Source organism: Frankliniella occidentalis, unplaced genomic scaffold (genome assembly GCF_000697945.3).
Source record: "Frankliniella occidentalis isolate FOCC.00 unplaced genomic scaffold, Focc_3.1 Scaffold409, whole genome shotgun sequence".
NCBI lineage: Eukaryota > Metazoa > Arthropoda > Insecta > Thysanoptera > Thripidae > Frankliniella > Frankliniella occidentalis.
The window spans coordinates 41837-54940 of record NW_026267531.1 but is presented as its reverse complement, the minus strand read 5'-3'; the positions used below and the strand labels follow the sequence as shown (position 1 = coordinate 54940).

Sequence of the window (13104 nt, the reverse complement as noted above, 5' to 3'; positions counted from 1 at the left end):
TGCGGGGTAGCGGTGACGCGTTCAATAGAAAAGGCAAAAAAAGTCCAAAACGCCTGTGTACTAGGCTTCTGTGCACTACAGACGTGTAGTGCGGGCAGGCTAAGTGACGTCACCACAGGCGCAAATACATGTTTTTCAAACTTTCTCTAGTGAAAGCGTCACCGCTACCCCGCAGACATTATTGATTCTGAAAGGTCTAAGTGTGCCCTCGGTTTTCATGTAATAAAAAGTTAGGGCTACGTCGGCATTATTTTCTGTAAATGGCGAGTGACGTCGGGCGAACATTTAGGCCCCTGGACACGACGTGTGTGTCGGGAGTTCGGATCCTTCATATCTGATACAAAGTAGGACCCATAGGGTAACACTTTCAGCCGAGTCGTTCGCCCTGGCCCCACCGTGCGCGCAGTGCAGTGCCTACAAGATGGTCGACCTGTTTGGCGCCAAGGTTGTGCCAAAACGAAAATCGCAATGCGATCCGGGTAAACGTTGTCGCACAGGGCCCGGACTTTGCACACGGTCTTTTTCAGGTCAAAACTACAATTTATGCTCCGTACCTCGAAAACTTTTTTGGGGTGGGATGGGCTAGTCCGCGCGCGGAGCAAGTTCCCCGTGTTGTGGAATGCATCTTGATATTTTTATTAGTTTTAATGTAGTTTTATTTGCACTTCATACGGGCACAGGAGGGGGGGGGGGGCGACTCGACGAGACACACGTCGTTGTAGCAACCGATATGCAATAACAGATTCCGAGTTGATCCGAACGGCCTGATTTCAACGTCAGATACAAAAACCAAATACAACTCAAAACATCAGCATACACGCCGCGATCAAATGGACCGAGTGGGAAGAAATCTGGAAAAGAACAGGGTTAATGTGAGTCCAAAATCCATTCATCATACGAAGTGGTCTGAAATGTTTAAAAACCTACAAGAATAAGGTCTACATTCGGAAGTCTAATAAGACTCGCCGTGTTCCTCCATATGACAAGGGGTGGAAAAGTCTGTCAGGGCTACGCAGTGGATTAAACAGCAACTGCAGAGAGCAAAAGTAAAATCATTGCGACTACGAAATCTGAATCAAGATGCTGTAGAGAATTTCTTCTGCTCCATCCGTCAGTGCTGTTGCTCCAGCACTGAGGTGACTACAACGCAGTTCACAGCAGCTCTCAAAACCTGCCTCATCACTCGCTTCTCTAGCAAAGCCAGCGACAAAAACTGTGCAGATGATGATTCCTTCCTACTTGGTGACTTCCGTACTCTGTGCTTCAGGAGGGAAGCACAGAGCAGAGTGGGGAAAACACTGAGCCCTCCCTGGTCCGAGGAAATCGGCCAGTCACAAGTGATGAAGATCATCGTGCTGTTTCGCTGCAGGCACAGGGTTCAGCCTGTCCCTTGCATGGTGTTCTCAAAAAATTGAATTTAGTGGACTGTGCAGCGTGTGTTCAAGATCTCACCACAACAGAAAGAAATAGTGCTGTACTTTTTGTTTCACAATCATCATCATTCTATCCACCTGAAATAAATGCCAGGCTATTTTCAGTGATATGTGGCGAAGACTTCCACCAGGAAAGTTTGTTGTCTGACATTGTGGAGTTGTGTCAGCGGGCTGACTGGTCCTGGTTTACATGTGGGCAACATCCTGATGTTCTCCATCAACTGCAAAAATAACTCTCTGTCCTGCTCATTTAACAGATGCAGAAGATCAAACATGCTCTCAAAGGCTGGTGTCTTCAATCGCACTCGGCAGATCCTATCTGACTTCTTGGTGAGTAAGAGGACAGTCAGCTGCATCCTCATGATCTTCTTGCACTGAATGGACCGCCTATGGTATGGTAAATTTGTATTACTAAGTGTTTGCATATTTAAATATTGGGACCTTTCATAACTTACTTAACATACCACACATAACATAATTCGAGAGCCACAGCTATCAGATAGCCCTCACAATATAATCCATCCCCTGCCTCTCTGTGCCTCAACTTCATGGCCCAAGGGTAACAGGGGAAATGCTGTACACAAATGTGGCACTGAACATAAACTCTATCGTTCGGCACACGATTGGCACCTGGTGCTCGATGCAGACATTTATGGCGTAATTATTGTGTATTACGAACAAGAAAATGAAGAACACACGATCCCAACACGATTTCCGTTGACATGGCCCTAGTTAGAAAAACCCGTCCGAAGTGAACACACTTAAAATTCAAGTGTCGACTACTAAAACAGATGTGCCTCATATCCTCACCGAAATAACAAGTGTCATCAGCCCGATTATCCCCAGCTGGATCAGCCTATGCGCAATTATGCCCAGCTAGATCAGCCGTAGGCTGTTCTTCCCCAGGCCCTGGACCACCATCGCCACCTCCACAACCGGCTGTCCCCATGCGGCAACAGACTGCAACCTGTGAGTGCCTGCATGTGTCACATGGAGTACAAGACGTACATGGTTCCATATTGAAATGTGTGCCACAGGGACCGATGATTCCTATGTCGGGGAAAGAGGCGGCGGCCGAAGGGGCGGCTTCGGCGGCGGGCGAGGAGGCGGACGAGGCGGAGCCGGAGGAACAATGACCAAAACAACCGCAACCGCGACGCCGAAGTGGTCCCACCCCCGGAGCCAGTTGAGAGGGTCTGCCTGAACCAGATGTTTGGCGATGGTCGAGAAGCTATACGGGCTGCAGGCGAGAGCAACAGCCGAGCTGGCGTGCGGGCTGACAATGAGCAGCAGCGACCACCGGCAGTACAACGGTCAGCAGCAACACGAGGCCCCTCGACACGTGGCGGGGCGCGGCGAGTTGGGCCAGCGGCTGAACCAGAAAAACAAAGTCCTTCAATGAGGATGGCGACTGAAACTTTCGGCCGCCAGGATCGCTAGTGGCACTGGTCCCCTAGCGCGCCGCCGGCCGGGCGGAGCGTGTGTGAGCATAAACTAAAATTGCATTCTTGGGTACTTAACTCAAACAAAGTACATCGACCATTACATCAAAATAAAGGTGAAAGTGTGAGGATTACAACGGTATAGTTCCTTGTGTGATTGAAGGCCTTGTACTCGATCAGGGCCGTTTGGCAAAATGGGCTGTTTTCCGAAATCACAAGAGCTTTTTCAACCCGTATTTTCTCATGCAAGGAGACGAGCTATCAACCTACATGAAGCGAGCCGATTTTCCGTCTGACTTTAAACTTTACATTCCTTTTTGCCGCACTTTGATACGACTTCTGGTTTTCGAGAACGAAGCTCATCTCCACGCGCATGTCGGGCCGGGCTGCAGCCGTCTGCGGCTGGACGCTATGGGCCACTATGGGTCGCGCCCGCCCGGGCCGGGCGGCCGGCCCGACATGCGCGCAGATATGAGCTTCGTTCTCGAAAACCAGAAGTCGTATCAAAGTGCGGCAAAAAGGAATGTAAAGTTTAAAGTCAGACGGAAAATCGGCTCGCTTCATGTAGGTTGATAGCTCGTCTCCTTGCATGAGAAAATACGGGTTGAAAAAGCTCTTGTGATTTCGGAAAACAGCCCATTTTGCCAAACGGCCCTGATCGAGTACAAGGCCTTCAATCACACAAGGAACTATACCGTAGTAATCCTCACACTTTCACCTTTATTTTGATGTAATGGTCGATGTACTTCGTTTGAGTTAAGTACCCAAGAATGCAATTTTAGTTTATGCTCACACACGCTCCGCCCGGCCGGCGGCGCGCTAGGGGACCAGTGCCACTAGCGATCCTGGCGGCCGAAAGTTTCAGTCGCCATCCTCATTGACGCGTCACGAATTGGACGACTTCGAGTCCCCGCGATGCCTACAGCACCTTTGGAGCAAAATCATCCCACTGCGACCGACCATCGTGCCCACCGGTTTGGTCACTGCCTGCCTCCGACTAGCGGCTCGTGTGGTCAACCATGAGAGAAGGGCGCCCTGGAGAAGAAGCTGCGCAGACCGGTGGAGGGGGAGCGCAGCGGTCGACTGCGCATCGCCCGCCCGGCCCAGCGCCGCTCCGCCGGCCAGCCATCAGCCAGGCAGCCTTGCCGGAGCCCCCGGCGCGGGCCGCGCGCGCCCTTAGGCGGGCCTCTGCGCCTTTACTTTTGAACGTACAGGTATGACAGTTACATGAGCCGACGCGTCAGTCCTTCGCCATTCTGGCGCACGTTTACAAAAGGCCGTACGTCTTCATTTGCGCTCACAGGCTGGTCCCCCGTCCCGCGGCGCACGCTCCGGCTGGGGTTAAGCTTCTTCTCCAGGGCGCCCTTCTATCATGGGTCAACGCACTCCTCGCCGCTTGACGCACCTGCCGTGGCTAACAGCGGCCCATGGTTGAACGTGGCGGCGGGCTCGGATTGGCTGAGCCGGCCCCGTGGTGCATATTTAGTGTGATACCGACGATGACATCGCAATCAGCGACCGATCCAAGTCAAGAAGAGTGGCATAGAGCAGCGCGACACAGGCCACCACGCGTGGTTGAAGTGGTCGGTCGCACTGGGACGTTTTTCCGAACTCTGGTCTCAAGGCTAGCGAAACCCTAACGTTACCATCATCAATCTAACCTAAATTTGCTAACTGTTTCTTCGCAACCTACGAAGACGCAAAGAAAATAGTTTGTAATGGAAACTACCGCTTGCAAAACAACGCTTCAAAGTTCTTTGCAAGAATTTTGCAGTGAATGGCAGGTCCACGATAGAAAATATTTTTAATATGTATATTTATCGATGTATTTGAAACATGTGTTCTGGTCTCAGTGGAAAAACAAGATCGATTTCGGGAACTCCAGCGAAAACGACTTGAAGTGAGGGGGCTCTTTTTTTCAATTCGAAAGTCGAACGAGGACGCTACACCCGAACGAATATGCACTTGGTATTCTTTTTAAAACAGACTAGTATAGAGCAACATACCGGTGGAAATGGGCAATCGCGCACTGTGATAGTGACGTTACTTGTGAGAAGCCTCATCATCTCTCTCCATGAGTCCGGCATGTATGTCTTGAACGTGGCACACAGCTTCTTGAACTTCATAACTAATGCGTTCTCCTTCCAACCTCCTCTTGTGTCCCACGAAGCCATAACCGCATGGGCCTGTAAAAGGGTGTTCCACTTAAGTCAGCTCCAGGCGTCAGGACGTTTCACCAAATAGGGTGTCCCAGACTATTTAAAACGGAAGTGAAAAAGAACAAACTCACTGATTTATTTGTTTCCGTCCGCCCAGTATGAGAAACTACCATGGTAGTATGGTCCGATCCTAACCTCTCAAATATGGAGGGGAGCTGAACAGACAGTTTCTCATACCTGAAAGGCCGCGGAGGCACGTGATTAGCTTCACCAATCAGAGTCCTTACGTAAACAGAAAGGTCAGTGAGTTTGTTCATTTCCTACTTCCGTTTTAGATTACCTGGAACACCCTACTCGTTTCACCCAAAACCATTCGGCCCAGTAACATTAGCCCCGAGTCATTTCACCCAGTGCACTCCACCCAATGCCATTTGACCAAGAGGGACCTTTGGCCCGCAGAAATTTATGCCACAAAAATATTTAAACCAAAATTGTATATTGAGTTTTAAATTACACCCAAAAATAAATGAGGTAAAACAATAAAAGTACGTAGGGCCCCGTGCGTTAAAATTATGCACGGGGTAGCTAAGAAAAGTGCATTAAAATAACAGAAGACGTAAAGAATATAGAACAAAACTCCAACGAACCTCTACAAGGGGTGGGCGGTTTTTCAATATATTGACTTTAGTATCAATATTTTAAAACATTGAAGTCAATATTTGGAAATCCTGAAGTCAATATTTGGAAATCCAATATTGACCAATATTGAAATATTGATTTGAAATATATTTGAGCCTTGGATACCTCCATTCACACCCTTAGAGGTGGTTGCCAGGATTAGCCGTAAGCGTTTCATTCTCTAGGAGTGGACCTTAAGATACCCTGAAAATTTGAAGTCTCTAGTACATCTTCTAGAGGAACAGACAGACACGAGGTCGTTCGCATAAGCCCGCTGGATAGCTTTTTCAAAGCAGAAGGGCGGGCTAAAAAATCGGTACAGATGGGTTCCTCATACAGGCAGCCTAGTGCCCACAAAATTTGTGAAAATGTAGTAATTGCATTGCTTCACTCCCAATTTCCGTTTAGCAAATCGGGCTGCATCAATAACAGCAAAATCTGAAATGATGGGTGATCGGTTATATGATCCTGGTTTCATTAGAGGCCCACCCTAACAAGCACGATGTTTCCACAATGCTCTCATTGCTTTCAACTTTGCCAGCTCGCCAGAGGAATCGCCAACTGCAGTACAGAGATTTGTTCTAAATTTTTTATATTAAATTTGAAGGTTAGAATACTTTTATTAGCCCGCCCTTCTGCTTTGAAAAAGCTATCCATAGGGCTTATGCGAACGACCTTGTGTGTGTCTGTGTGTCTGTCTGTTCCACTAGAAGAAGATGTGTTAGAGACTTCAAATTTTCAGGCCATCTTAAGGTCAACTCCGAGAGAACGAAACGCTTACGGCAAATCCTGACAACCACCCCTAAGGGTGTAAATGTGTAAATCCAAGGTTCAAAAATTTCCCCAAAAGGAATTTTTCTAGGTTTTCCTAACGGGTAAATAGTCAAAGTAGATCCCCTTGACCAAACATTTCGTACGTTTTGCTCTATTTTGTACCGTTTGGGTGCTAGGGGGCATTTCTTGGCGAAAACAAAATGCAAAACACCAAATGGTCTATTAAATCGTAAAAAAAGCTTCATGTAACAGAATTGGAAAGTGAGTAATACTTGAACCACACATTACGGGTCAAACCACACCCTCTTATGGGCTTAAGGGCCCCTAGATTATCTAGTATCACTAAAACGTTGATTTTTACAGCATCTGTCAAAATTCGATCCTGTAACTAGCTATATGTACAATCCTGCATGCTTAGTCGAGGTGATGGGCCGTTGACGGGCCGTAGGCCCGTGTCTTTGTGTACATTTTTCCGCTACCGAACTCGGGTGTCAGCGCCGCAGGGCAAGGTAGATGTATGCCAGGCGCGTCGCAGCGTGACCGTGTTTCGTAAGATATCGCGAAGCCTGTTACGCGAGACGTGGTCTGGCGTACATCTACCTTGCTATTGGCTGAGCGATTAGCGAGGCCTATTACTCCGTCTGGTCGGAAAACACTTTGTCTGTCTGTCTATGTGTGTGTCTGTCCGCACGATAACTCGAAAGTGAATAGGGTATTCCAATGGAGCGCGGAGCGGTAGTAAGAAGAACAAAAACGGAAGGTAGAAAGGCGCCCGTGCCGTCCCCCTCTCCCCTACTAGACGGAGTGGGGGAGCGCCCGGGAAGGAGAGGGCGGCAGGCGGGAAGGAGTGCGGGCGCCTTTCCACCTCCCGTTTTTGTTCTTCTTGCTTCCGCTCTGCGCTCCATTGGAATACCCTATAGGGTATTCCGCTGCAAGCCAACCGGAACCTAAAGAAGAAAAGCATGAGGGCTCGATCTGTTTCCCTCTCCGCGCTCATTGGCTGACCGCCACAGCTACGCCATCTTTGGCCAATTAGCGTTAAGGGGGAAACAGAATCGGGTAGTCATGCTTTCCTTCTTTAGGTTCCGATTGTGTTTTAGCGGAATACCCTTTTGAGCTAGCGACCTGGGATTTCCAGGGTCGTTTAAGTATAAAAAGACAGATCGAGTTCGAAGATGAGCATTCTAGCTCAAAAATTGGATTTAAAAAAAAAAACAAAAAAAAAAACAACGGGTTCCAAACATGACGTCTTTTGAATTTTTTTTTATGGTACCCTAGGAGGTAATTCATTAAAGTAGAGCCCTATGCTCTAGCTCAAACCGTTGAGGCCCTAGAGGGTGTTTTTGACGAAAATAAAAGAAAAAAATCTTCAATCCTGCAGGCTTAGTCGAAGTGACGGGCCGTTGACGGGCCGGAGGCTGGTATTTTTGACTGCATTTTGGCACTACCCGTCTCGGGTGTCAACGCCGCAGGCCAAGGTAGGTGTATTCCAGGTGCGTCGCAGCGTAACATTGTTGCGTGAGATATCGCGAAGCCTGTTACGCGACACGTGGTCTGGCGTACATCTACCTTGTCTGTAGGGACCCTTAATCCCAAAAGAGGGTGTGGTTCGACCCGTAATGTTTGTTATAAGTATTACTCCCCTTACAATTCTGTGACAAAGCCTTCTTTACGATTTAATAGACCATTTTGTCTTTGCGTTGTTTTCGCCAAGAGATGCCTCATAGCGCGGAAATTGTACAAGATATAGCAAAACAGACGACATTTTCGCCCGAGGGGTTATACTTTCACGAGTTACCTCTTAGGAACCCGTTAAAAAATATTTGGAAAAAAATATATTTTGCAACCTGTGGTTTTTGATTTCTTTTTAGAGTCAATATTTGATCTGGAATAGACCATTTCACCCCAGCGCTTTTCGACCTCTCGAAGAACAAAAATACCGGAAGTCAGGCAGTATATGAAACGTTCCTAGCCGTTAAACACGTTTGATTGAAGCGGTGTGTGCCGTAAGAATATATTTTTGACTAAATTTAGGTCGGAGAAGAGTAGATTGTCGGTTGCATTGACGACAAACCTCTATTTCGTGAGACACTTTACCCTGACTTCAGGTATTTTTGTTCTTCGAGAGGTCGAAAAGCGCTCGGGTGAAATGGTCTATGCTCATCTCCGAACTCGATCTGTCTTTATATGATACAAAACGACCCTGAAATTCCCAGATCGCTCTCTCAATAAAGCATTCCGGTAAAGCAGAAATGCAGAATAATGCGGGGAACAAGAAAACGGAAATCACTATGCTCTAGTATGGTGACTTCCGTTTTCTTGTTCCCCGCATTCTTCTACATTTCAGGTTTACCGGAATGCTTTTTTATTTCTCGAGTTATCGTGCGGACAGAAAAACAGACAGACAAGCAGAATGAAACTTTTTCGGTCAGCGGAGTAATGAACTTCGCTTATCGCTCAGCCAATAAGACTTTGACAAAATGCGAACCTTTAATGGAAACCATTATCGAACAGCAAAAGTTTCACGTCACCTCCCTACTTATGGAGTAATAAGTCCCCTTCAAATGCTGTGAGCATGTCAAATTTGGGGGCTGGCAGGCCTAGCTATGTGTGCGCCAGGCGCGTCGCAGCGTAACAGTGTTTCGTGAGATATCGCGAAGCCTGTTACGCGAGACGTGGTCCACCGTACATATAGCTAGTAGTTAGGAGTCAGAGCAACACACATTCCTTTTTATGAACACCTATCTTTTAAAGAATTACTCACAGCAAGTAGTTGTCCGTGAGGTCCTCGCTTGGTTTGGGAAATAACTTTCCAGTGCGCTATCCCCGCTTTATATTTTTAGGGTATGTACGAAATTTCGATGAAAAAACGCGTATTTGAGGAAATTATTACGGCAAAACTAGAACTGAAACAAATCTGAGTACGGCCCAACTTATTTCTACCTTTTAATCTAGTCTGACAAACTATCAAAAATACGAAATGAGTAAAACACGAAAGTTCGCGAACTTGTGCTCTGCGCATGCGCCAGAGGACACCGAGAATTTTTCCGGAAATAACCTGGAACTTCACTGGAAAGTGTTCGTTGTGCTCCCGTCACGCCATCGAGGCATCTTTGAAAAGTGATTGACTATATTTGTCACTTCGCCGCAGGTCTAAACGTTCGGCCGGAATCGAACACGCCACGGCTACGAAGAAGAGTACCGGTGTGGTTCAGGCCGATTAGAAGACCATGTTCCCGGAGGGTTACACTCCTTTACCTTACATCGAATTCTAGCGAAATTCTTTGTCAGAGGGTCGTTCATCCATTTTCCTGCCCAGGTTTAATAAATAATCTCCCAAACCCGTGCAACAGACAGGACTGCCCCCTTTAACTCTACCATCTTATGTCAAGACTTGGATAAAGCAAATAAAGAAATAAATAGCCTCAAAGAAGAAACAGAAGTTCGTCAGTAGCATATTTTTGTTTACAGTGTACACATTATATGTATCACCGTCAAGCACACGTACTTACTTCCTTGTGGTCGTCAAAAACAAACTGTCCAGCCCAATTTAGCGTTACGAAGAAAATGTTTGGGTTACTTCGATCCCTAACGAACTTGACGTCGAGGTCCCATGGTAAACCCATTAGATCTTTAGGGCACGGCTCAGCTAATTCAGGCACGATGGTGTACGGTCCCTGAAACAAATTTCATTAAGCGGACCATTTCATAGCTTCACGTTGCCCTCTCGTTCCTGAAATATATAGTATGTGCCCCGCGAGATGCACTGGCGACTGCCACTACTGGACTAAGTACTGGTGGAGAGGAAGCGACCATAAAAACGTGAAGCTCGCTCCAGCTCTGTGTGCGGAGCGCGCGCGCTCAGACAGTGTCCGGCTGCAGTCGCGGACCGTGCCAAAACTATAGGGTATTCCGCTGCAAGCCAACCGGAACCTAAGGAAGGAAATCATGACTGCTCGATCTGTTTCCCTCTGCGCGCTCATTGGCTGACCGCCACAGCCACGCCATCTTTGGCCAATCAGCGTTCAGGAGGAAACAGATCGGGTAGTCATGCTTTTCTTCTTTAGGTTCCGATTGTGTTGTAGCGGAATACCCTATTGCACTGGGCGCGCCTCCCCCGCCACGCTATACCCGCCGAAGATGCCAATACCTTATTGCCCTCGGCTCCGCCGAACGCCAGCCGAGCGCGCGATGCATCTTCACACTACGCCACGCCACGCCCCGCATGGCCACTGCTCTTCTCGGCGACCCCCCAATACCCTGGACCAAGTCCACCCGAGCGGCCGCTCGGCCGCTGCCGAAGGTAGGGTATAGGGGGCAATAAAATGTGCTTGAGGCCGGCTTCACTTGAAGACAGAAGAATAGGCCTCCGCTGCCTCTCCACCAGTACTTACTCCAGTCTGCCACTAGCCGCTCCGACGTTGCTGCCGGCCTCGGTTGCCGAGCGAGTCTGCTAGTAGCAGCGACCAGCACAGCTCGCCATCAGTGATCACTCTGACCCAGTGGTCAACGCCTCCGCTCAGCAGGCTGGAGGTCGGTATGTCGACCCAGCCTGCTGCGGCGGCGCTTATCGTTGTCGCCTTTATGTCGATGTATCAAATAGGGTATCCCTCTAGAGCACGGAGCGGAATAGTGTGTTTCGACTAACGGAGGAAGAAGAGCGGATAGAACATAAACGTTCACGATTGGTCGAGAGATTCCCGCCTCTACGTCTTGCCGGTAGTGGGGGTAAAGGTTCGACCGCTCTCTGTATTCGCTTTTGTTCTTCTTAGTTCCGCCCCGCGCTCTAGAGGGATACCCTATTGTCTCCAGGCGATAGCTCGGCGCTGTCTCTTAGCGGGATCGCAAACGAGACCTGACTGAGGCGCAACTGGAGACTAAACGGCCACGTCTCGAGGTCGTCTCTACCGTCTCCGTGTTGTCTAAGTTCGGCTACTCAGTCTTGACAACGTCTCCAACGGAGACGACCTAGATCTCCTTATTTTTGTACGGGCATGCATACGGTCAGGTAGGGAGATGGACAGCATCATATGAGTTCAGAAAAAGGTACTTGAAGACATCTTTCAACAATTATTTCTGTAAAATTTCAACACAAACAAAACGAAAATACATATTAATGAATTTTAGAAATCTTTAATTTCGTAAGAAACATTCTTGAAGTAGCTCATACCATCTGTGATTTGTCCAGAACGAGTTGTGACACGTACGAGTACTTAAAGTCTTTAAGCTATGGGGATTCCGTTCTCTCACACCAACTTACTTTTGAACACAACCTCTCCGAAATAGCTGGAATGGGATGAACTCCTCCAGTTCTCCTGTTTAAGTTGACGGTATCTCATGAAACATGGTTACGCTGCGACGCACCTGGCATACATCTACCGAGGACTGTGGCGTTGACACCCGAATGGGGCAAAAGGTAGATTCGTAAGTAGGCCTTCGGCCTAAAATGTCCCTAATTTTGCCCCCTAGTGTTTTATTTTGACGAGTTACTCCATCAGAGACTACCAAGTATCTGAGAAAAAACGTTAAAATGGATTAGGGTCATTTACATGTGGTAAACACCCCCTGGCGCTTAAACGCGCTAAGAGATAGAGCCAAACGGACAAAATCGTGGGCTTCTGGTTTCTACTTGGTAGAGTTCCCCCTAGGAAGCTGTATGAATGATTGAAAATTATCAATATTTTCGAAATCTGTTTACTTGCCCGTACCCGGCCAACTTTTGAGCAAGATGGCTCAAGATCAATACAGTTCTTGCTTTGTAAGATACAAAGTTACAATAAAAATTTGAGCCTCCTAGCTCTAACCGTTTTTAGGATATCGTGATTACAGATAGTCAGTTAATTTCAATAGGGTGTTCCAGGCTATCACAAACGGGAGTGAAAAAGATCAAACTCACTGATTTATCTGTTTCCGTCCGCCCAGTATGAGAAAGTACCCTGGCAGTTCGGGCCGATCCTAACCTCTTCAATATGGAGGAGAGCCCGAAACAGATCCGACAGCTTCTCATACCTGAAAGGCCTCGAAGGCACGTGATAAGCTCGACCAACGGAAACAAAAACGTCAGTGAGTTTGTTCTTTTCCTACTTTAGTTTTTGATTGCCTGGAACACCCTATTGGAAGGAGGGCGCGAAGCGGTTTAAGGCCCATGAGAGTTCACAATACGACACACTAGAAATACTGTAGCGAGGATTCCCGCACTCCAGAGCGCGAGAGCAAGAGAGAGTGGTGCACGAATTTTTTTTCGCTCACTAGAGAGCAAGAATTTAGAATATCGCATAATCTGTTATTAATAATTTACCATCGCCCAATTTTAGTATTAAAACTAGGTAGATGTACGCCAGACCACGTCTCGCGTAACAGGCTTCGCGATATCTCACGAAACACTGTTGCGCTGCGACGCGCCTGGCATACATCTACCTAGGCCTGCGGCGCTGACACCCGAGTCGGGTAGCGCAAAAATGAACACAAGGATACGGGCCTCCGGCCCGTCAACTTCCCGTCACTTCGACTAAGCATGCATGGTTGTACATTTTTTCGCTTGTTTCGTCTAAAACTCCGTGTGGCGCCTAAACGGTTAATAATAGAGCGAAACGGACGAAATTTCGCCCTGCGGGCTCT

At 47.9% G+C, this 13104-nt stretch overlaps 1 protein-coding gene across 3 annotated transcripts in view; it reads right to left on the bottom strand.

The window, feature by feature from the left end:
• LOC113215612 (uncharacterized) overlaps positions 1-13104 on the bottom strand; it is a 26501-nt gene that overhangs the window by 8657 nt on the left and 4740 nt on the right. The window contains exons 2-5 of one of the 3 annotated variants that reach the window (XM_052274563.1): positions 9999-10163; positions 4882-5061; positions 928-1031; positions 672-851 (exon numbers count right to left, since the gene is read on the bottom strand). In XM_052274563.1, the coding sequence (XP_052130523.1) occupies positions 939-1031; positions 4882-5061; positions 9999-10163 (438 nt within the window). In that variant the 3' untranslated portion in view covers positions 672-851; positions 928-938. Of the gene's footprint in view, positions 1-671; positions 852-927; positions 1032-4881; positions 5062-9998; positions 10164-13104 lie in introns of those variants that run through there. The other 2 variants (XM_052274564.1, XM_052274562.1) reach the window with 2 other exon arrangements.